At 43.5% G+C, this 26,477-nt stretch overlaps 1 protein-coding gene across 1 annotated transcript in view; it reads left to right on the plus strand.

Annotated features, from left to right (window-relative positions):
* The window catches only part of galnt16 (UDP-N-acetyl-alpha-D-galactosamine:polypeptide N-acetylgalactosaminyltransferase 16), a 40,073-nt gene that overhangs the window by 10,137 nt on the left and 3,459 nt on the right, over positions 1 to 26,477 (plus strand). Inside the window, exons 5-14 of the mRNA XM_079527974.1 lie at positions 4,730 to 4,795; positions 9,792 to 9,913; positions 13,926 to 14,013; positions 16,098 to 16,182; positions 17,246 to 17,349; positions 19,288 to 19,414; positions 19,875 to 19,967; positions 20,745 to 20,828; positions 21,830 to 21,956; positions 23,435 to 23,551. Coding sequence (XP_079384100.1) covers positions 4,730 to 4,795; positions 9,792 to 9,913; positions 13,926 to 14,013; positions 16,098 to 16,182; positions 17,246 to 17,349; positions 19,288 to 19,414; positions 19,875 to 19,967; positions 20,745 to 20,828; positions 21,830 to 21,956; positions 23,435 to 23,551 — 1,013 coding nt within the window. The remainder of the gene's footprint in view (positions 1 to 4,729; positions 4,796 to 9,791; positions 9,914 to 13,925; positions 14,014 to 16,097; positions 16,183 to 17,245; positions 17,350 to 19,287; positions 19,415 to 19,874; positions 19,968 to 20,744; positions 20,829 to 21,829; positions 21,957 to 23,434; positions 23,552 to 26,477) is intronic.

Below are 26,477 nucleotides of genomic sequence, written 5' to 3' on the forward strand. Positions count from 1 at the left end.
ATGGGTTAGCTCCATCTTCCTGCTACAGGGGTAAACTGCCTCTTGTATTCTGACCTATATGGTCAAATGTAACCACTTTCAATCTGGTATTAAAAATAATAATATCTACAACTCCCAACATTGTCAGGTTGTAGGCTATTTTCACAACGTATAAAATAGGGCTTGTGTGGATAAGGACAAGGTTGCACTTCTGACACCCACCACTGTGTCTTAAAATGTTCCTCAGCTACACTGACTCACATAGGGTGATGAAGAAACAAACTCCTCCAGTTATGTGGAAACAAAGACTCAACTCTAAACTGAAGTGAAATCAGTCAAATGATGATTGACGTAATTGAGTCAGATGCCATGCCCTTTAAGCCATGCAGACAGACAGTCCGACCACACCCGGTCACCTAAAGACAGATTAATTACAAGCAGTGATACAGAACACTTACTGTACTCAAAGTAAGTGTTGTAAGATCACGACTTCACTTTGCAATGACGTGACGTATTTTGCCATTTGCGCAGAATGATATCCTATCTTCGCAGAATGTTTGACTTTTACGGCGTTCCAAGTATAGGGATGTGGTTAATCAGCCCTGGTGAAATTCACACATTTATCTTATCTCAAAGAATACCACTGCTATTCTTTCACATTTGGTGCCATCAATGGTAATAAGCACACCATACTTCCATGTTCAGAGACACCTACTTTGCCGGGGGACACAGAGACAGTTATTGCTATGGACAGTTGGACACCATAGCAATAACTGTCACTTCATATGGAACTAACGGAGGCCAGATGGCTTGATTACTTCCTCTTCCATGTTTTGAATGGAAGCATAGCATTGCTATGAGTATGAATGCAAGTGTCCATTCTATACATTTATTTCTATGACAAACATTAATTAACATGCAGTAGTCTACTACAGTATGTATTATATTATTCGCTATTGTGAAGCTGGCCTGCCATACAGTGAAGTGATGCTACTCAGACTAGTCTGGAGAGATTACACCGATGAAAATGTGAAGAAACATTTTTGGATAAATTTTTACTAGTTAAATTAATATAGGCAAACATACAAAAATAGCCGATCTACAAGATCGGTTATTTTTGCTATTTGATTTACCGGTAAGTGATACCTTTAACAATTTTGTTAAAGGTTAAAGCACTTTATTCTGATAGTACTCATTGCTATAGAGTGTTTGTTCAGTAACAGGTCTCTCCAGCTCTTTACTAAACAGAATAATGCATTTTCAGGTCGGTCAAGATATCGATTTTATCCAATCTGGATAGAAAACTCAAATAGGATACAGATCAGACAAGTGAAATTGCAAGTGATGTTACAAAGAAATTAGCAGACAAAAAACTGGAACACTAAAAAATGAAGCTGATAAATGAGTACTCTCTCCTGATTGGCTGAAATTCTGTCGCCTACCTGAAAATGTATTTTCTGTTTATCAAAGAGCTTGAGAGACATTGAACAAACACTGTATAGCGATGATTACTATCAGAATGTAGAGCAATTTAACACTTATTTTAACCAAAGAAAATCACTTACCCTACCTTTAAAGCGCAAATAACATGCATTTTAAAACTGCTTTTAATATTTAATATCATATTGTCTATGTCCCTCAAAGTTATTTCTAATGGTTTGAGCCTCAATCACCACTCTGATAGAACCAGTCCTTGTCATTTCTTTCTGGGCTTTGAAAGCAGTTTTAGCTGCAGTACCACAATGTCCTGAGGTGGTGGGGGTGCTGATATGCAGATTATTTAATATTTGAGTCATTATAATACAATAAAAATCAGTTGAGCTGTTCCTGAGAGCAATTTCCATTAAAGCACCTATATGATATGAAAGCCTGATTGCTCAAAATTGGTTATTTGTAGGGATAGAAAACACATATGGGAGCCCCAAAAACACAAAAGAAATTGAAAAAGTAGAATTTTATGTTATAGGTCCTTTAAGGATCTATGACCAGTGTGTCACGTCCAAACAACAGCGTACACAGCTGAAGCAACTGCAAGGGACAAAAGCCCATATTAAGCTTGTCTGGCCGTAAGCAGACTGTCCCATATCCTGTCATGTGACAAATGGAATCAGTGAGAGTGCAGTCAGTGATAGTGACACAGGCTGACAAGGTTGGGATTTGACCTGACGTGTGTGTGTGTGTGTGTGTGTGTGTGTGTGTGTGTGTGTGTGTGTGTGTGTGTGTGTGTGTGTGTGTGTGTGTGTGTGTGTGTGTGTGTGTGTGTGTGTGTGTGTGTGTTGGGGGGCATCAGTAGCAGGAATTAGGATTGTCCAGATTTACCCTCATCCTGTTATAGCTTGCCCTAATCACCAGAACACAGTCTCTTATCAAGGACAGCAGTCTTAACCTGGTGACTGCATGTGTCTTTAATAATGTTCAGACAGACAGAGCTCACCTTGACTCACTGTCCTGATGCTGGATGTGTGTGTGTGTGTGTGTGTGTGTGTGTGTGTGTGTGTGTGTGTGTGTGTGTGTGTGTGTGTGTGTGTGTGTGTGTGTGTGTGTGTGTGTGTGTGTGTGTGTGTGTGTATGTGTGTGTCCGTGCGTGCGTGCGTGCGTGCGTGCGTGCGTGCGTGCGTGCGTGCGTGCGTGCGTGCGTGCGTGCGTGCGTGCGTGCGTGGTCATAGTGACTGTATGTGATCATGTTAATAGATGCATGCCTGAACACAACCATGCAGACTCATCTCATGCAGACTGAAGGACAAATGAAAACATGCAAACATGCAAAATGAGCACACAACACACACACACACACACACACACACACACACACACACACACACACACACACACACACACACACACACACACACACACACACACACAATCTGTATATACAACATCTACCCTCTGGTGTGATCTGTGACTTTGTTTTGTGCACTCTGTCCCGCCACCCGCTCACTTCACTTCACACTTCGCACGCACGCACGCACGCACGCACGCACGCACGCACGCACGCACGCACGCACACACACACACACACACACACACACTCAAGCAGGATCGTTAATGCACTATAGTTAATTTAGCTTTGAGAGAGACACTTACGAGGACCATTTCAGATTGGAGGTGGAACTCTGTATCGAGGAAAAAGAAAATATTTGAACATCTCCTTACTGTACTGGTTCATACACAATGCAAATTTCCAATTTCATAACGCATGTAATTTACAGTACATGCTACAGGCCTATTGCTCTGTGAGACACTGCAACAAACATTCGTGAGCATACCTTCTGTATAATTAAAGTGGTTTGGATTGAAGACATAGTGTGAATATACATGATACATAACTAAAAAAAAATACATTGCATGGATGCACCTGGGACTTATCTTCAGTGATGTTTCCTGAGGTCAACGGGGTTTCGGGTCTTCCAACATCATACCCCTCACTCAGGCGACCCAGCCGGGGTTGATCAAATCTCGATTTACGTCCCAGTAGCTACCCTTGATCAGTCCATCAGGGAATGAGCAAGGCCACACAATCCGTTGCTCCGGAACTACTACTAAAATATTTATACTGAAGTGAATGCATAGTGTGAATGTACTGTACAGGATACTGAATCATAACAAAGTGAATGCAGTGTGAAGGTACATGATATTGTTGCTGTCAGACAGAAACCTGCTATCTCCATATTCTAACTTTTTGTATTTTCTGCCCTACATGATCATACTATAGCGTCACACAAAAGCACCAAAAGCAGCAGATCCACAAGCTCGAAACATGGTGCGAAGCGACATGTTTTGAGCTTGTAGATCTGCTATTTTTTAATTCAAATGTTTTTGGGCATATGAGGTTTCCACCCGACAACAGAGACGATATATTGGTTCATACTGGAGTTGTGATGCTTTTTCATCTCAGTTGGACTCCAGAAAGCCTGTGACATTCTGTGTGAACACGTTTCAACTAACCAGGGAGCCCCAGCGAGAGAGAGGATTAGCATAAGAACAGAGAATTGCTTGCAAGTGCGTGTGTGTGTGTGTGTGTGTGTGTGTGTGTGTGTGTGTGTGTGTGTGTGTGTGTGTGTGTGTGTGTGTGTGTGTGTGTGTGTGTGTGTGTGTGTGTGTGTGTGTGTGTGTGTGTGTGTGTGTGTGTGTGTGTGTGTGTGTGTGTGTGATTACCGCATAATATGGGAATAGGCTTCTCTACAGGGCTTGTTTATGGAACAAGGATTTGGAAATAGCTTTACAGTTTTAGCATGCCATCAGTAAAACTTTGTGTGCAAACTGCATTAGTACTTTTTGCAGAGCTGGGATGCTATAGTGATGTGGAGGGGGTATAGATTGAAATAAAGGGGGTATAGATTTAAATAAATATATTTTTGTGCTCTTGGGGTTTGGATCGTGCATGCATGGTATCTGTGTGGATTAATCTATCGATGCACGCATGCACACAATCTATGGTGTGACTGTATTTGCATGCATGCACACTTGTATCCCTTACAAAGATGCACGTGTGCAGTCACACCATTGCGTGCGTGCGTGCGTGCGTGCGTGCGTGCGTGCGTGCGTGCGTGCGTGCGTGCGTGCGTGCGTGCGTGTGTGTGTGTGTGCGTGCGTGTGTGTGCGAGCGAGCACAAGTGCGTATGTGTGTGATTGTGTTTACACACACAAGAGGACAAGTGTTGCGGAGTGTGAGAATAGAAACAGAGCTTATTTCCTCTGTGTTCTCTTCATAACATAACCCCCCTTTCTCTCTCTCTCTCTCTTCCAGCTGAGGACTGCCAGCTGCTTTCTCAGATCCCCAAAGTGCACTGCCTGAGGAACGGCAGGAGAGAGGGTGAGTGTGGAGGACAGGATTCAATCGTCCTGCTTCACACGGTGGCCATTTTGCTCTTACTTCATACCCAGGGGGTGGGAAACCCCATGGCCCTCAGTATGAAGTGTAAGAGCAAAATGGCCACTGTATTGAACAGAGACCAGACATGAGACCGATGATTTGCTGTGGCGACCCCTTAAGGGAAAAGCCGAAAGGAAAAGAAGAAGATTGAACAGAGACCAGACAGACCAGAGAGTCTTTGGTCTAATAAGTATGGTTAATTTGGCATGGCATGCACACACACACACACACACACACACACACACACACACACACACACACACACACACACACACACACACACACACACACACACACACACACACACACACACACACGCGCACACACACACACACACACACACACACACACACACACACACACACACACACACACACACACACACACACACACACACACACACACACACACACACACACTCACAATACCTATACATACAGTCTCACTAATGGACGCAAAAGCACTCATACGCAAACAGATAGCTTCCACATGTTTTCCGTTTGTATAAATGATGAGGTGATGGTTGTAAGTGAAAAAGCAAGGCAGAGGTTAAGGCCTTCACAACACAAAGCGGAGTGAAGTTCCCATTGTGTCATGGAGTTCCCTCCGCCCAAGTCCATTATTTTCCAATTTCGGGATACCTCGTCATGCATTACGGCACCGGTCCTGTCTCGGGCAAGAGAACTGGCGACCCTCGTCTGTATTTAGCCTTGAATGGAAACTATGGATTGCCACGTCCGAAACACACATCCTATACTTCCGGGTACGGGAGTACCCAGGAGCAATGCAGTGTCAGGTACCCGTGGGAGTACCCAGGAGCAATGCAGTGTCAGGTACCCGCGAGCGTCTGCCAGACAGGCCAGATGATAACGCACCCTTAAGCCCACCACCAGGGTAGGGTGCGGCTAATGGGTGCCGAATGCAAGCGGTCTCTGAGACTTGTCACATTCAACATCCAGACTCTATCAGCTTCCAGAAGCAGCAAGCATGGTTTGTAACAGGGGCTGAAATCCGAGGAGCTAGCTTGGAATCTTAAATACCAGCGAATAGCAGTGTCGGGATCCTTGCTGGAAGAGAGGCACAGAAGCTATTGAAGCCATTGATTTGAACTCATATCAAAGTGAATCATCACATCATCATTCCAGGGAAATCCTGTCCTCACAGTCATCATAGCGTACATCCCAACTGAATAATGCACAACAAAGCACGGTTCCACAGCTAGCTCGTGCAGACAATTGAAACTGTCCAGCCACATAAATTATTGGCTATCCATTCTGGACGACTTCAACACATCTCTGCCCAGAAGACACGTACACTGTTCACTTACAACAAACAAACTAATAACAATGTCACTGATACTGTGATAGGAAAGGACAGGTTGTGAGGAAGGGGTATAAGCGGAAAGATGGACCGCATGCCCTGAGACTCGCAATCAGTGGCAGAGAGGAGACACTTGGCTCTATCGTATGCCATTTTTATTTTTATTTTATTTAACCTTTATTTAACCAGTAAAAACACATTGAGACTGTGTCTCTTTTACAAGTGGGAACTGGCCAAGAGGCAGAAATAAAATTTATAATAATAATAATAATATATACGATTTATATAGCGCTTTTCTGGGTACCCAAAGTCACTTTACAGAACAGAAGTACATTTTTATTAGAAAAACTAGTTAAAAGGTTAAAAGGTTAAAAACTAGAAATCAAAATCAAAAAAGGACAAACAAGAAGGATGTGTGGTATTGAAATTACACTTCAATACCACATCGTCAATGTTACATTTTGGACCATGACTTTATACCCGCCAGCATTAACCACAATCTGTGAATTACGCATTTAGGATCTTCCACTATCCGTAAACGCAAACGGTATCTTGCGGCCACGCAACCCACTATACATTTTGCCGACTCCTATATTTGCGGGTGGAGGTGTGTTCGAGGGCGTGTTGATGCGCTTTCCTTGAAATGGCTATCTTGCCCACACACATAGAAGAAGTTGGAGCTGCCTCGGCGTACAATGTTGCAAAACATTCACAGCTCAGAGGTCTCGTTCTGTCTTAATTATCCACAAATCTCTGTGATTATATTTTACTATAATCAACAGAGTTCAATTCCTTGTGTCCATTGTGTTTATATAATTGTCTATTCAAAGAAGTTATTTTATTTGTGCGGTTCTTTGTGCGCGATTCCATTCGTTCCTTCAGATTCATCCATCCATTGCAGCAAATATTTAATGGATTACAATAATATAAAATTCCCCATAATCAGTAACAAGTTGTAGATGATACTTGTGTCAACCAAATGTGGTTTTATTGAAATGCAATTAAAGGCTAGATGGTAAGACAGGAGAATCCGTACTGCTATATGAGGCTGAGACATGGACAATCACAATACAGCAGGAAAAGGCCCTGAGCACTATTACGAATGGCATTTGATGTTATATGGGGATGGGGGAACCCCATCAGAAATGTGGACCTCTAGGGGGTCCTCTCGCAGGCTACGGACAAGGTCAGGGAGAGGAGGATGACGCTGGCAGGGCGCTGTGTCATGCACCCGGAACTGATGGCAAGCGAACTGACATTGCAGGATCCAACCCAAGACACAGCTTGGAGGGAAACACATTGCAATGTCACAGCGGAGCTAGCAACACTGCAGAGCTTCGGATGCTGTTGATGGATAGGAGGGTGTGGAGGGCAGAGTTCCAGGAGCCCCCAGTTGGTGTCTGCTAGTCCCCAGATAAATGTATTAATATACATACAATATCGAACCCCTTTATCCATATTTTATACGATGGCCATTCAATTCATAGCAGATATTCAAGCTCACAGTGCCACGCTGCAAGCTTGTACATCTGCTATTTTGGAACATTTTATATGAACGTATGGGGGTCCTTGGCACAAAAACGTTTGTCGAAAAAAGAGATGTTTATATTTTTTTTATCCAAAACAGCTGCTACATTTTGCTTCCTGGTGTTGTTATGGTTACATGCAGTTTGAATTAGGAGCATTGATTTAAAACAGTCATTAAGCTGTCAACCAAGACTGAGGTGTCTCAATTTCCAGGGATATGTGGCAGCCAATCACAAATTAGTATTTTCTGTGGCCATGGTATAATGTGTATGAGTATTGTATATTTGGTGACTATTAAATGAAGGTGCCATTTAAATGTGTTTTTGCAGTGAAGCTGTATCATCAATCTTCTGTCGCAGGGACTACAGATGAGATGACAAGTTAGATGTTTTTTTCTTTTTTTCTGTAACTAGTAACATTACAGTCTTGGCAATGGTCCATTATGAATCTTTCCATGTGATGACTCTACTGTGTTTGACTATTTCTACTGGGTTTACTACTCTATTATTGAGGATTTACTTATTATTAACCATCAAAGTGAATCAATACATATCAGAATATGTAACCAACCTGAGTTACACAGTAAAGAAAGATTGGAATAAAGACATACTGATATACGGTATGTGCCAGAAGGGTGCCTGACTTCTATGTACTGCTCTCGCTGTTTGCCTACAGGCTGTTTTCCCTCCCATCTAAACCATAGGCTGACAGAGCATAAACAAGTTCATACTAGGCCAGTGGTTGTCAAGTAGTGAGGTAATAGGACATGCCGTGGGTTTGACGACAAGGCTTAGACATGCCTTGCAAATCAAGGTCAAACTTTAAAACTTTGTTAAATCGTTAGGTGTGTTGTAAGTCTTGCTAAATCTAAGTGTGTTAAATGTTAGATCGTATAGGTGTGTTACATTTTGGGTGTGTTAAGTCTTTATTTTTCCTCTTTGCCTGCTGTGTGCTATCGTTGGTGACAGTACCCTCCTTTTGAAAACAACTACTTGTTATATCTGTTAATATCTTATATTGGATATCTACTTCACTAATGAAAAGCAGAAACATTGAGGACTAAAGTTACCATATACAAACATCCAATACAAACATTCAAACATCCTTGCCTTATTATGGAGGATTATTGAAGAGGTGAAGACTGAAGAGGAACAACACAAATGGCAGTGTTGTGCTTCATCGACTTCAAGAAGGCATTAGACTCTATAGCATGTGGAAGATAAAGCTGAAGTTGAGATATAAACAAGTCTGTGTCCTGTGTTCCATCAAACTGAGGAAGTGTTATTTACTTTAAAAACAAGAATGTTTGCTTTTCTTAGTTATAATTCTCTGCTGTCATTTTCTCAAATTAAACATTTCCTTGCAGTGTATGCTGTATGCCAATCTGGAATTAAACTTTAATATGGACACAATGCATTTTTGTATATACCTTATTTAAGGCTAAGGTACCTCCAATCATTACATGTACTTTAGTGTCTTATCTTATCCATCATGAGTTGAAGTTAGTCTTTTTTAAATTGTGGGTTCCTTTTCTTTTGAAAGAAAACTCTTGAGATGATGGAATCTATCTTTTAATTAAATCAGTGTGGATAAAGCTGGAGGGAAGTAAAGCCTCCCTATAATACCACTAGTTAAATTATAAACAAGCCTATCAAGAAACCCTATTATTGTTCCACCACTATCAGTTTGGAAATGAATAAACATTGCCAGAAATTCACTATGAAAATCTCAAACTGTGAGTGTTTTCCTTTTGTCAACCAAAGGACTGAGTTAACAGAATGTTTCAATTTTGTTCTGTCAATCATATTGGGGAATTTTCAAATGGTGAAATACGATGCTTAAAAAAACAGGTGACTCCATCTTCACAAATATAACTTTTGCAAGTGAATGTTTCATGGTGACATAAATGTAATCGTATTTTATAGTCTATATTTATATTCTCTGTTAAGTAACACTTTTGGACATACAAGGTTTCCACCCGACAATATGAGGATTTTTGGGGAATTTACTTTGGCTTGTGCCAGCTGGACAACTGGATGACCATGCTGAATTTGTTCCATTTATAATGCCACTATCGATGTCCCCACAGGTCTTATTCGGTCAAGGGTGCGGGGAGCCAACACTGCCACAGCGGCCATCTTGACCTTCTTAGACAGTCATTGTGAGGTCAACACTGATTGGCTGCAGCCCATGATCCAGAGAGTCAAAGAGGTACAGACCGCCAACCACCACCCGTCATTCACACTCTCCAATTAGACACATAATACATGAACTCTTGGAAGTAAAAAACGTGTGTGTGCGCACGCACATGCGCACACACACACACACACACACACACACACACACACACACACACACACAGTATACACACATACACGTACACACACCACATCACCCCCCCCCCCCCCCCCCCCTCCCCTCACACACACACACACACACACACACCACAACACACACGCGCACGCACGCACACACACGCACGCACGCACGCACGCACACTGCACAGATAATAATAGTGATCTAATAGATCACTCAGCAGTGGGATTTATGTGTAGTTTTCACAGATTAGTTGAAGACGCCCCACAGGGATTTGTGCCATTCACATACGCCACCTTGTGATATAGATAATCTATATAGGGTGTAAATAGGAGTTACATTAACACTGGATTTTACTGTGTAGTGTACAATGAGGAAAGTGTGTCTGGTATTAGTTTAATGGAGTGGTTTCTTGTTATGGCAACAGACCTTCAACACTCACTAATGAGTAATAGTCTATTCTCTGAGAACCCAACGCGGGAACTGGGGTGCATGCAACACAGCTGTTCCCCTAAATCCACTGCTAGCCCACAAACACCCCCCCAACACACACACACACACACAATACCACAACTCTCTGAAGCCACTAGAAACATTTTTCTTCATAATCACTCTTCCCACCCTCTTGCTCATGTATCGTCCCACAATAAATCCTGACTCTCCCTCATTTTCCAGGAACACTTTAATGAATCATCCACACTTATCCTCCTCCTCCTCCTCCTCCTTCTTCTTCTTCTTCTTCTTCTTCTTCTTCTTCTTCTTCTTCTTCTTCTTCTTCTTCTTCTTCCTCTTCTTCTTCTTCTTCCTCTTCCTCTTCCTCTTCCTCCCCTTTCCCCACTCTCCTATTTTAGATGAAGCTCTGCAACTTTAACTGCTGTCTTAAGTTTTATTCACTAAACTCTGCTCTATTGGTTTTATTTATATTTTCGTCATACATGTAGAGAACATACATACATAAATACATACCAGAGCATATGAGCGGAGTATGTACACTGTACATACAGTAAGAGTACTGGTGTATACCCATTGTCAGATTTATAGAAGGATAAATTAACTTAATCTGTCAAGACACATTTTGCAACCAAAGTAACTATAAAATAATAGTAAAACGACAATAATAATAATAATAAAGACACTTGACAACTATATTCAGAAAGACTGACACCATCATAGCAAAATACATTCTCAGAATTCTCTACCATATAATCTCCCCTACCTGTCTTTATTCAAAAGACAGACATTCTCATACAAAAACATGCATATTCAACCATACCTTGAATCCCTTTTGATTACAAGTTCTATCTACCACACAATCCCGTCCCCATCCCCCGAACCAGTTTTTATCCAGACGACAGACGTTACCATACAAAACAACTCTCTCTCATTTAAAAGACATATTTTATTCAGAGGACTCTACACTCTCTCTCTCTCTCTCTCTCTCTCTCTCTCTCTCTCTCTCTCTCTCTCACTCACTCACTCACTCACTCACTCACTCACTCACTCACTCACTCACTCACTCACTCACTCACTCACTCACTCACTCACTCACTCTCTCTCTCTCTCTCTCTCTCTCTCTCTCTCTTGTGCTTGGCTTGGGACAGCTGTGGAGGCTCATCCATACTGCATCACAGTCTTTCACTTTGCCAGTCATGAGAGCGTCAGGCTCAGTGATCATTTACCAGCTGCACAGACAGGCTACTCCTGTCTCTACACTCACTAATCAGACATCTGAGCCCATTCATACAGCGTCTGATAGTAGAGGAGGAGTGTCTTTGTCCAGGAGTGCTGGTCAGAATTGGCCCTGACAAACTGATCAATGATGAGCACAGCTACTATAAATCAACTTGTGCAAATGATCTTATAATGACCTCAAAGCAGTACATGAAAAAACAATCATTAATTCATTTGTATGCAATAAATAGCTCCACACTATTAAAACTCCCAGTCAGTGTGTGCTGTTGGCTCTTTGGATATTGACAATTTATGACAAACAATAATATTAATATTGTGATCAAATAATGATCACAGTGTTATAGGTTTATATCCTTTCTTGCTCGCTCTCTCTCTCTCTCTCTCTCTCTCTCTCTCTCTCTCTCTCTCTCTCTCTCTCTCTCTCTCTCTCTCTCTCTCTCTAATATGATAGTTATCTAACTGATGTAGACTAAACAAAAGGCCACATGAAGTATGGGACTGTAATGTGCATGGCTACAAACAGCAAAGTGAGGAGGCTGTCTGGTGACCTGTAACCCCGGTTGGACAGACGGACACTGTCTCCTCTGTCCGGCTCTTACACAGAGACATTTAGCATGACATTTGTGATGATGTGATGTTGGCTGGAAAGCATGAACAAACTGCTCCACAGATGAATAGCATTTAGGGACTGGAGATATTTACAGTGCAGAGAAAGCAATATGTCCCATTGAGGACAATGGGGTTTTCTATTCTTTTTCTATCCGATTCTATCCCATCCGAGAAACAGAACAGGAGAAAGTCAGACATCATAACGCTGACAGATTGAGACATTATACGACCAACACTACATCTGTATAAAAAGTGCTGCGGTCTCTTCATGCACTGGTAGATCACAGCGGCTCGTTACAAGGCTAATAAAACCAGTATTGCTTAAAGCTGTGGAGAACAGCACTTTTGAGTGCGATCTCTGGCAGAATGGTGAGAATGGTGTGTCACACTGTCCCCATGGTGCGATATGCAGCAATGAGCATAAAGGTCACCGTGGGTTCACTTACCGAGTAAAGAGACTGACAGTATAGAATTAGAAGCAGATGTTGGAATTGTGCCTGATGTCACGCTGTTTGACGGCGCGAGCACACGCGCGCACGTCCATGCACACGCACACGTCCATGCACACGCACACGCTCACATATGTGTGTGTGTGTGTGTGTGTGTGTGTGCACACACACACACACACACACACACACACACACATACACACACATATGCACTGATGTACACCCAAATATAAATAGACAGAAGCATGCACACACATGCAACAGTAATAACAGTGTTGGCACAGTGAACACAAACACACACAATCTCAGACACTCACTCACTCACACACACACACACACACACACACACACACACACACACACACACACACACACACACACACACACACACACACACACACACACACACACACACACACACACACACACACACACACACTAATGTCAACAGTGTCCAGTCCACTCTGTTTACTTTTGAGTTCATGCTACTTCTCTCACTGAAGGTAACTCTTCACAGGCCAGTCTTACTGTCCATTTCTCTCTCTGTACTCAAATCACACACTCATTTACATTTACTTTCACCATTACAAATGTACTGCTGCAATTTATCTGACACACGTAGAGGAGCTCACAATGAGCGCAACAGAAACCCAATTCAGAGAGTGAGATTTCTGACCGTGTACTCTAGTTGTCCTTGTGTCTTCAAAGGTCCCGCCGCCCTCAGACACGCATATTCATGTGGACATGCACACCCACACTTCAAGAATCAAGAAAAATAACTGTGATTATTTTATTGTAGATCTGTTATTTTTGCGACTTTGTAATGTAAAATAGATTTACTTATTTTCTCAGATTTGCACAAATGTTGACTTAAGGTCCCTTAAGGATCGTTTATTCTGTGTGCACCACCGTTAATGTGATTAACATACTGTACATTAATTCAATTCATTTTCATGGCCCCACTGGCCAATGAATGACCAGAGGGGGGATATCAAAACCACAGGCATGGACCATGTACAAGACCTTGCACACACACTTGTACTTACATATGCCACCATGTGTGCACTCATGCACAGCATGGGAATATGCTGTGTTTGCTGAAGTGTAGTACATTGGCTCAGGAGAGGTGTGACAGTCTGTTCTGTTCCCTCTTCCAGGACCATACCCGTGTCGTCAGTCCCATCATCGATGTCATCAGCCTGGACAACTTTGCCTACTTGGCTGCCTCTGCTGACCTGAGAGGAGGTTAGTGTCAAAGAAACAGCTAATATTTAGCCACATTATCCCTGACATGCCTGTCTTGGCCAAAGATTTTCAAAAATTGTCAAAGTTGTTAATTAATGTTTTATTATTAGGGGTGAGGCCCAGAGGGATGAAGACCCCTTATTGTTTTCGTACGGGTTCCGACATTTTTCACAGTTTTGGCAGTTCTGTGTAGTCGTTCGGCAATTCGGCAATATGGTAGGGGATCGTGACAATCGCCCAAGAACTGAAGCTCACAGTCATTCATCAAAGGACCTCTGACATTTAGATCTCCCAATGAATGAATTATACAATCTGCTCTATCCACTTTTTTTAACGTCAAAAAAAGATTTTCGTAACCTTGTTAACCACTCCCCCTTGAAATCGCATTTCCATTCATTTGTGTGGAGTCTGGACCCAGCTAATGCATGGTTGGCTGCGGAAGTACAGTGTTGACAGACAACCCCTTCAGCCAATCAGCGTATCAAAAAAGTGACGTCAGTCTCCAACCAGCTATTTAAAGCGATCATTTCTCTCAAGTTCTCTCAAGTGTTTCAATGGCTCATTGTGCATATTGCATTTAGCTTTTTTCTTTATTGATTTATTGCTTTTATGGCTTGAGCCCTTCTTATCGCTGCTTGCAGCTATATTTGTTATTGTTTTTCTTTTTTAAACAATGAAAATAGCTGCTCTCCAAGCTCACAACACATTGCTATGCATTGTTTTGTGAGCTTGTACATTGTACTATTTTCAGTATACATGTAGGGCTTAAGTGGTTAACACATAACACACAGTGTTCTCTCTATTGGCGTTGTGGATAAAACATTTCGAATCAACTATAGCATCAAAGATGTGTGGACACCATGGACACACATCAAAGATGTGTGGACACCATGGACACACATCAAAGATGTGTGGAGACCATGGACACACATGAAAGATGTGTGGAGACCATGGACACACATGAAAGATGTGTGGAGACCATGGACACACATGAAAGATGTGTGGAGACCATGGACACACATGAAAGATGTGTGGAGACCATGGACACACATGAAAGATGTGTGGAGACCATGGACACACATCAAAGATGTGTGGACACCATGGACACACATCAAAGATGTGTGGACACCATGGACACACATCAAAGATGTGTGGACACCATGGACACACATGGACACACATCAAAGATGTGTGGACACCATGGACACACATGGACACACATCAAAGATGTGTGGACACCATGGACACCATGGACACACATGGACACACATCAAAGATGTGTGGACACCATGGACACCATGGACACACATGGACACACATCAAAGATGTGTGGACACCATGGACACACATGGACACACATCAAAGATGTGTGGACACCATGGACACACATCAAAGATGTGTGGACACCATGGACACACATCAAAGATGTGTGGACACCATGGACACACATCAAAGATGTGTGTCCCTGGTTACGGCAGGTTCTCTAACTTGCATTCAAGCCAAGATCAACGAGAAGACGGTATTGATTTTGGCTGATGGTTTCTGGGTTTACATATTCAGTATAGCTTAGGCCAGTAGTTGGAGCACTTAATAGCTTTGTCTTTCTTCCTGTTTCTGTGTCTTACACGGGACCCTAAACATTCATGATTTGAACATGCACGGTAGGCCTACATCATTATTAGACCTAAATTTACCCTTCAACTTCTTGTTTATCCCCAAAATGACTGGATGGTTTGTTGCAATTGTAGAAATATTCTGCCTTAAATAACAAATGTTCAAGGCTTCAAGCATGTTCAAATCATGTATACTTTACATTAGATACTTTAGAGTAGACCATTTTCAAAATTCTGTATTTTTCTACATTTTGGAAAAAAATGCCAATTTAACATTGATGTGCCCACAATATTTAGGTGCCCACTACCCACTCTTTCGGTTGCCCTTACTCCTATTTATTCTTTGCACACCTCTCCTTCAGCCATCCTCTCTCGCCATCTCTCACATAATGCTCAGATTCCATCAAACCCTACCCCACCATTGCTTTCTATCTCTCTTTAACTCTGTTCCTCTATCTCTGTTGCTCTCAGGTTTTGACTGGAGTCTGCACTTCAAATGGGAGCAAATTCCCATTGAACAGAAGATGGCGCGGAGTGATCCCACACAGCCAATCAGGTAAGCCTGCTACACTCTGTATGTTCTCCTCCTTAGTCAGTTTCTCCTCCTTAGTCTCATGAGTTATGACATCACGAGTGGATGTTAGATCAGGGGTTTTCAACTGATTATGAACCAGGGACCACCATCCTGACTAAGATTTGGGAACCACTGTTGTGTTTTGCGAGGGGGGATATAGGCGTGGTGTGGGACAAAGCTTGAAATGAAATATTGACTGTTAAGAGTTTCATTTAATTTGTTAATTTGAGGTGAATTAAATCAAGCCCTTAACAGACATTATTTAACCGACATATGCTAGTGGGCCGGATTGAGAACCACTGATCTATTCCTTTCCTATGGTTGCCCTTATTCTGTTCTCTTAACCAAAAAGAGTCTCCAGTCCAGTCTCTCCAACCAGATATTTAAGGCGATCATCTTGAGTTCTCTCAAGTGTTTCTATGGTTCATTGTGCATATTGCGTATAGCTTTTTTGAGCTTTAAGCATTTGTCCCAACACAAACATTAAATGCCATTGATGATGAATGGCCAGATTTGAGCGTTTGTCTCAGCACAAACATTACATGCCATTGATAATGAATGGCCAGCTTTGAGCGTTTGTCCCAACACACACATTGAATGCCATTGGCAATGAATGGCCAGGCTTGAGTGTTTGTGTAAACACAAACATTGAAGACGAAGGTGAGGACGCAAATTCTTATTGGCCGGAATGAGATGATGTATGGTGATGTACGATGATAAGAGCGCCCCTCACTTCACACCTAAGTCCAGCTTTTGGTGTATGTGCACAAAGTTTGTCCTACACAAACATTAAATTCCCATTTACAATGAATGGACAATTTAAGTCATACAGTAGTGTTGTGATGATGTATGATGATAAGAGCGCCCCTCACTTCACACAGGTGTTGTTTCTGTTGTTGTTATTATCTGTTGATAAGTGTGTTTATTACTGTTTAAAGAGATTCTTGATGTGTTGAGTTTCAGTCTGGTGATGTAATAGCAGAAGAACCTTTCACTCTTCAACTGTAAGTGACAGCATCACAACCTCTAACTGTACAACCTGCAGGACTCCAGTCATTGCAGGTGGGATCTTTGTCATGGACAAGAGCTGGTTCAACCACCTGGGACAGTATGACACTTACATGGACATCTGGGGAGGCGAGAACTTTGGTGAGTTTGCTGGCTGCATCTGCAGTTATTAATGAAATATATGCATTCAGGTAGACTTTGGTTAACATGTTTTAACCACTTAAGCAGTGTTTTATAAATTTGTATCTCTGCTAGGCCTTGCGCTCCCCGCAGCCACCCGCCTCCCCGTTGTTCTGGCTCCCCGCAGCCACCCGCCTCCCCGTTGTTCTGGCTCCCCGCAGCCACCCGCCTCCCCGTTGTTCTGGCTCCCCGCAGCCACCCGCCTCCCCGTTGTTCTGGCTCCCCGCAGCCACCCGCCTCCCCGTTGTTCTGGCTCCCCACAGCCACCCGCCTCCCCGTTGTTCTGGCTCCCCACAGCCACCCGCCTCCCCGTTGTTCTGGCTCCCCGCAGCCACCCGCCTCCCCGTTGTTCTGGCTCCCCACAGCCACCCGCCTCCCCGTTGTTCTGGCTCCCCGCAGCCACCCGCCTCCCCGTTGTTCTGGCTCCCCACAGCCACCCGCCTCCCCGTTGTTCTGGCTCCCCACAGCCACCCGCCTCCCCGTTGTTCTGGCTCCCCGCAGCCACCCGCCTCCCCGTTGTTCTGGCTCCCCGCAGCCACCCGCCTCCCCGTTGTTCTGGCTCCCCACAGCCACCCGCCTCCCCGTTGTTCTGGCTCCCCACAGCCACCCGCCTCCCCGTTGTTCTGGCTCCCCACAGCCACCCGCCTCCCCGTTGTTCTGGCTCCCTGCAGCCACCCGCCTCCCCGTTGTTCTGGCTCCCCACAGCCACCCGCCTCCCCGTTGTTCTGGCTCCCCACACCCACACGCCTCCCTGTTGTTCTGGCTCCCCGCACCCACACGCCTCCCTGTTGTTCTGGCTCCCCGCACCCACACGCCTCCCTGTTGTTCTGGCTCCCCGCACCCACCCGCCTCCCCGTTGCTCGGGCCAATACCAGGCCCACCGCCGACGTGTCTCATTGGATAGATTGAGGCTTACATGTAATCAGTAAAATCTTAAAATCAATTCTGAAACTTAAATGGTAACCAGGAGATCAGTAATATGGTTGTGTTTCTTAGTACTAGTTAGCAGTCCAGCAGCTAAATTATGTACCAATTGGAGATTGATTTTTTTGTGGTTAAGTATAGTGTTCAAGTGGTTAAGCAGAACACTCTCCAAAGAGAGAGATGTAACTCACTCCACAAATACAGTAAATTCTCAAAGACGAAAATGAAGCCTAACCCTCAAAATGCAATAAAGTTGCTAATTTATCCTTTGGGTTTCAGGGGTCATAAAACTAGCTAAACACACACCATGTTTTTTATATGCACATAAACGTTCAAATCAAATAACTCCATAAAATTGTAGTTACATGGGCATATGTTTCATATCCATGACCATGAGAGCAATGATAATGCTTTATATCAAACCCTGCTATAACGCCTGGCTGTGGAACACTGCAGTTGTTGTCCGCTGGTGGGTTTGACGGGCCTTGTGGCATGCTGTCTGATAGGCCACATGTGTCCTTGGAATGCACAAGGCAGCAGAGCATTAAATTATCCTTGCAATGTATTTTCAAACAGCTGATTTACAGTATGAAGCCATCTGGTGCAGTGCATAAAACAACGTCACAGGTGGACACTGCCAGTGCCAATAGAGAGATGGGAGTAGAGAGAGAGAGATAGAGAGAGAGAGAGAGAGAGAGAGAGAGAGAGAGAGACAGAGACAGAGACAGAGACAGAGACAGAGAAAGAGTGTGTGTGCGTGCGTGCGTGCGTGCGTGCGTGCGTGCGTGCGTGCGTGCGTGTGTGCGTGCGTGCGTTTCAGAGACACACGCAGGCAAGGGAAAATAGATGTAGACTATAGACAATATGTGTGTGCATCTGTCTATAACCATTTAGAGACACAATGCGCAACCAAGTATAAACCAGGCTTAAATGTACAGTATCAGTCCTGCTCATATCCTGGCTGTGGTCCTACAGAGCTGTCGTTCAGGGTGTGGATGTGTGGAGGCAGCCTGGAGATCCTGCCTTGTAGTCGTGTGGGTCACGTCTTCAGGAAGCGACACCCCTATGACTTCCCAGAGGGCAACGCTCTCACCTACATCAAGTGAGTGTGCTGCACTGACATTAAAAGGTCGAGACCACGCAGACGTCCTGTATGCTGCAGTATATGATTACAATGCACAAACATAAACCGTAACCTTAGCAAAGCAGCCTATGTTTGTATTGAATGTTGCATTAATTATTTGATTAAAATGGAACAGGAAGCAATACTCAAGGAGTGAAATAATTTCACTTGCTTTAGTACAACCGAGGCATTTTCTATACTGGTCTCTAAAGATTCCATCCCTTGACATTTACCGAAGACAAATATTGAAATGAGTGACACCATTGAATCCGGTGGCACATATTTTGTTTGTAAGTTTGTTTTTACAGTCAAAGGCTGATGTCTTAATCTCCTGCAGCATTACAGTATATCATTATGGTGGTAGTAAACAGTGGGAATGTTTGCAACAGTGTCATTACTGTGGCTGAGCAGGTGTTGTTGTGTATGTGTTGACACACAGGAACACGCGGCGGGCCGCAGAGGTGTGGATGGACGAGTATAAACAGTACTATTATTCTGCGAGGCCCTCGGCACAGGGCAAGGCCTTTGGAAGGTCAGTATTACCACGGTCTTCTCTCATCATATCACTGAACCACATGAACCGTGAATACAGCCGATATTCTCCTTCAAACGTTCGGTGAAGTAGCAGATCTACAAGCTGTCTGTGAGCTTGTAGATTGTCTTGGTGTTGAGGGAAAAAAAGGTGCAGGCGAATTATAAAGCCCAACAGGACCCCGATCAACTAATCCGGTTTATATATACGGTTTAACCCATATACGGTTTGACCCATTAAAACTGGGAAAGCATCTACTTTAACCATTATTTTATACTTTGACTTTGGCTGTTCAAAAATAGCAGATATACAACCTCACAGCGCATCACTTGCTTGCTGATCTGTTATTTTTGAAAGATCGTGAACATTTGTGCAATTCTTTGGATATATACGGTATATTCCCTGGAACAAAATATTTTGAGATGGGGTTCGGCGGACAAATACATCATTTTCAGGGTAGTTGACATGAAAGGGTTTGAGAACCACTGATATAGAAACAGAGTTGAGACAAAAACTGTATTAATACTTAATTAATTACATTTTAGGCAACACTGGGACAGCATACACAACAATATAACAGCGAAGACACATTACTCAATATTAGTAATAGATTCCCATAAGTGAGCCTGTACTGGTTTCTATTCCAGCCAAGGGCGCTAAAATGCTAACCTGCTGGCCTCTGGGGAAGGTTGCAAGTCTACTGTCTGGAAGTAACTCTCTCTCTCTCTCTCTCTCTCTCTCTCTCTCTGTTGTTTCAACCCTGATCTGTCCTTTCAGCATCGCAGACCGTTTGACGCTGCGGCGGAAGTTGAACTGCAAGCCGTTCCGTTGGTACATGGAGAATGTGTATCCTGAGCTGAGGTGAGAAGATGCCCCTTCATCTTCAAGACCATCATTCTGCATCACTAAGCATTACCTTACACTAGGATGAAAGAATGCTTTTCAGAAGCATGACAGACGCGCACGCGCACACACGCACGCAAGCACGCACGCACGCACGCACGCACGGACGCACGCACGCACGCACGCACGCACACACACACACACACACACACACACACACACACAACACACACATCTGCCTGACATCAACTTATTTTATTTAAGCAATATTACACTTGAGGGTGTTCTTTATCGTCATTAATGCACCGCAGGTATCCGCAGGTATCCTATGGCACCACAGGCATGCATTAATGACGATAAAGAACACCCTTGAGTGTAATATTGCAATTATACAACAGTTACCCTTAAAACTAAGATAATCGCAGAAGAATAAGACAGATGTAGCCACTACGACCACAAATGTCCCAAGAAACTATCTAACCTAGCCACCGAGTCTGCTCTGTGAGAAAAGCACTTTGTTTTGATTAGCATTGCCATTATCGTGGTTTAAGCACGGCTAGAAAGCTGTTTCAACCAATCAGATCGCTTCCTCGAAACGACCTGTTGTATAATGTATGTTATTAACCTGGTACAGTAGCTGATGTCAGAGACAGCCAATGTGTAAAAGTCAACATAACATTATGTTGCCTAACACAACAGACATGTTTAGATGTTCCACAAATATTGGAATTGTATGGGACAGTATGTGCAGCATGAGCCCTGTAAGCATGTAACCTTCGTATCTCTTCCATGGATAATATATCTTCATTTAATTGGATTCACCTGCATCGCGCCCTTACACATTTATAACTGTGTCATTCCTCTTGTTGTTATTTTGGTACTAGGAGCTGTCCCTTAGCAACGGAATCCAATTACGCTACAGAGCAGTGAGTCAATTCACTCCATCTGTTCTTCTCTGTTAAAACAACCCCTCTCATTGTCTCCCCCCCCCAACTCCTCTCTATCGATGGCTCCCCCAGGATTCCTGAGCAGGAAGCTGTGTCCAGCGTGCTAAAACAAGGCGGGCTGTGTCTGGAGACCCACGGGACGGACAGCTTGGGCCTGGCCGAGTGCAGGGGCACCGGAGCCAACAGGCCACAGTCGCAGGTCTGACTTCCACCACTAGGGGGAGATTCAGGCACCTCAGGGGTCTGGGGATGGGGGGGGGCGTATTAGAGATAGAACAGCTGTCGTGCAGAAATGAGAATCCGGATCATAATCATAATCCTTAATCATAAGCCTTTATTATAACAATGAATGAACAGGAATTTGTCTGGGTGGCATTGATGCAGGGATTAAGAGATGATTACATATAGTAACATATGTATACTTTACACTGGCAGTGGCACACATAATGGTATGGGCGCAACTGGGTTCCTGCATTCAGAACAGGTCCAAATAGAAGTATAGAAGTGGTGACATGAATTGCACATGTTTCGTTTGGGATTTTACTTGATTTGAACGTTGACACAGTCCACTGTGTAAAAAATAATTAGATGTGGTAAAGAGAAGTGATTTGATTTGATTGTGACATAGTATAAGGCAGGGGTGCCCACACATTTATGACGTGAGATCTACTTTCAAAATGACCAGCTCAACAAGATCTACCCACTGAAAAAATAAGTGTACCATTGCTGAAAATAGTTTAAATATATAATGTACCTGGGGGGGCTTTGGAATAGGGAGAAATTATGACAGGCAGTTTCTGCTGTCAAAATATGTCCCCCCCGTATTTAACTTAAACACCCAATGCATTCTCAATGGCAATAGCACAAACTTTGCCATGCTACTAGTCCTACATACTTACACCTATGTGTACTAATGTTTCATAGTTTTAGAAATATAGTGCTTTCAAATTTGAGAAATTCACAATGGGGCTCAATGGCAGATATTGGCACGTCATAAAAAGCACTTTCACCTAGAAACTCCATTCACACTTTTTTTAATTCAGCTTACTGTGGAGACACATGCTGGAACTTTTTACTTTGAAATGATTTGTAGTTTCGGAGGTTATTTAACTTAAACGCCCAATGCATTCTCAATGGCAATAGCACAAACTTTGGCATTCTACTAGTCCTACATACTTACACCTAGAAACCCCATTCAAACCTATTTAGGTTCATCTTACGGTGGACATGTTTGCCTGAAAATAAATCTTTTAAATGTTTCATAGTCAATCATTTGATCCACGCTACGTGCCTGTATACTATATGCCTGACATCTGTCTTTGGATGTGGTTTGTAATGTAGAAGTTCCACTAAATGTGTAATATAATGAGCATAATGGTGTTCTCAGAACAGCTGTAGTTATTTGTGGTTCTGGCCAAATTCAGGAAAGCATAAATAATATCCAAAAACACTTTGTCATTCATGGTAATAATGGATTAGCAAATCTGACATGGCAGCATTTGCTGTACGTGTTTATTTGCATTATGGAAATGAAATGTAAAGTGATAGAATTTGGTTTGTGTATAATTAAGTGTGCAAAAAACTCCTTCTGGTTTTGACAGTTCTTCTTTTACCAATACAAGATGACCCTCAGTTACAGAAGCCCTCGGAGCTGACAGCATGTTCTCCATTTTGCAGAGGTGGGAGCTGATGGAGCCACTGATCCGCCAGCAGGACCTCTGCCTGGCCATCACAGCCTTCACAGCAGGCTCAAAGGTCAAGATGGAGCCCTGCAGTGTAAAAGAGCCCAGACAGGTAAGAAGAACAAATATTTCCTTCCATGTGTTCACGAAGGTCTACTGATAACAGATGGCCATTTTCAGCGACACCCTGCTGCTGCTGACTTTAATTTACATACATTCGATGCCATGTCATGCGAGAGTGTAAACTAGCAACACCAACTCAGGAGATCCTGAATTGCTGCCCTTCACTCCCTCCTATCAAGCATCAGGGTCCGTGCTCTATAGTGTGGCTAGCTCCACTGTCATGCTGCAGTGTGTCTATGTAGGTGGTGCGTCTCTTTCCCCTCCTAGCTAGTTGTGCCTTGGGTTGGCTCCCACAGTGTCAGCTTGCTCGCTACCTGTTCCGGTGCCTGACACAGTGCCCTGCCAGTCTCATACTTCTCTCTCTGACCTTGTCTGTGATCCACGGGAGGCCTTTGTAGAGGTCCACGTTTCTGATGTGGTCTGCCCATGTTACATCATCAAGTGTTATTTGTAGCATTCTTGTATAGACGCCATGGGCTCTGTATAAAAATGTATGCATTCTGCTACCTACAACAAATCACACGTGCTGGCCAATACAACCATAGTTTGTACACTGTGGGCCAAAGAACAGATCAGCTTTCATAACCAGTACACCCAGCGTACCAGCTGTGCCAGTACACCAGGATAGGGTTGGTAGAGAGGCCAAGCCCAATTGTCTAACTTCTTGGCTACTGCTGTCCCAAATATCCTGGAAAACACCTTATAAACAAAACAAATCAACATCATATATAGACTCACTGAATTTTGACATTTTTAAAGGAATTTCACCTCAGCTTAGATAGTAGTATTAGAGGAATGAAATTTGTTTAACACATACCAGATGCTAGCTGTCACTCACTTGCAGTATTAAACGCAGACGTGGAAGAATTTGGAAGGTAAGAGAAGGGGTTGTTGTCTGCATCTCCTGTGGACCACACTACCAGACCAGACAGAATGAAGCCCTTTGTGGTGCTAGCTCCAATCTGACCAAAATGATAGTTGATTTTTATGGACGCCGTAAAAAACAAACACTCCCATAACTTCAGACCCCACCCTGCCTCTTCCCGGCTCTTCCTGTGTGGATGCCGACCACTCGCATCCCTGCTGGACATGCAGTTGGCTTCACGCTTGATTTATGGCAATGAAGAGATGCGTTTTTAACTCTGACCATGTGTGCGTGAGAGTGTTTGTGGGATACGTGCCAGCCTATCCCCTCATCTCCCAGCAGGCCCTTCTCAATCCTTTGAGGATTCTTTGGGTGCTTGCCCATCAATAAGCAATCTATTTTGCTGTCGGAGACATTTGGGCTCTGTGTCCTCTAACTCCTCTTGCTATCAAATGCACCAGAGGAAAGAAAACAAAAAACATTTGCATTCTGATTTCTAACATTTGTCTACAAATGAATGAGAAACTCGTCGTATTTAACCCACTGAGGTATCTCAGCATTTGACAGTAGTCTACTGTCAAATGCATGGCTTTGCACAACACAAGATAATTAACTTCATCACCACATTCTCAACATTATTACATTTCTAAAGGTAGCTCTCTCTCCACCGTCGGAAATCGTCTGTTGGCGAAAATCTACTGTTGAATGAGCGGTGGGTACACTGTTGTGTCGGGTGGCAAGGTCCATAGACAAATCCATGGAGGGGTGCCCTGGGTGCAGCCATAGCTGAGGTGTACCATTAAGCGCGGCTTGACACCTCAGCATTGATTGCCTGCATCTGGCCTACAGGACACTGTTCCATGGAGTCTATAGGGAAGCGTCGAAAGCAAGCTCGGTCAGCTTTCGAATGCCAGATAGCAGCGGGCTTGTTGTTGAAAGAGACATCAAGCTATTTATTTTTAGCACCATAGTAGCCGTCTGTCGGTGTCGGCTCTCAGGTGTATTCAGCAACCTTCCAAGTTCCAACCGACTGATCTCCCGACCTCATTCAACTGCCAGTCTGTAGTAATCTGTAGAAGTCTGTTTTGTGAAGAGCTACCTTTAGGTATTCCTACTCACTCACTCGCACGCACGCACGCACGCACGCACGCACGCACGCACGCACGCACGCACACACACACACACACACACACACACACACGGCCTGTGGCCAGACTAATATCACTGCGTAGATATTAGTCTGGAACTTCGATGTGGAAGATTCATTTCCAAGGGGCGCGGTTACAAACAGATTCTAACGTCACAGCAAAAAAGTCTCACTTTGAATAGTGGGCTCTGATTGGTCACCCACAACTCTGGGGTGAGCAAAATGTAATTCAAACTGAGAAGTGCCAGACCAATCTCCCCAGGGAATTTTCTTTTCCTGCTGCAGATTTGACTGGTTTCCAGGCTCTCACACACACACACACACACACACACACACACACACACACACACACACACACACACACAAACACACAGACCCTCTCTCCTTCCATAGACGAAGATTAACGCCTGACTGACCCAGTCACTTTGATAAACCTCCATATGGCTGCAGGAAGCTCTACTTGGCACTGACTTTGTTGTTCCTACAACCTCTCTAACTAGTTTATCATCATGATAATGTCCTAGGCCTTTATACACGCTGATTCACACACTGATTTATACACAGCCAAGTCTCTCCTTTTGTACTTTTCTTCTTTAAGAGTCTCTTAGTCTTAAAGAACAAGCTACGCCAAATAAATATAAAGCCATCAGAATTCCTTGAGCAAAAATACAATTCCAATGTAACTGGCCTGCGGAATGTACTTCAGTCAGACACAGACATCAACATGAATACAAAGTATTGCAATGACATTGCATTGTATTTGAGGATTTTAGGTGATGCAGGTGGTGTTTATTCTTTAACTGCATTTTGAAATGAAATATTTGGCGTTGTGGCTCTGCTCCTGTGATGCAGTTTGTTCACAGACAAGTATTGTGGTAGCAGCTAGAGACGTTGAGCATGTAC

Source organism: Electrona antarctica (assembly GCF_951216825.1).
Source record: "Electrona antarctica genome assembly, chromosome: 18".
Taxonomy (NCBI): domain Eukaryota; kingdom Metazoa; phylum Chordata; class Actinopteri; order Myctophiformes; family Myctophidae; genus Electrona; species Electrona antarctica.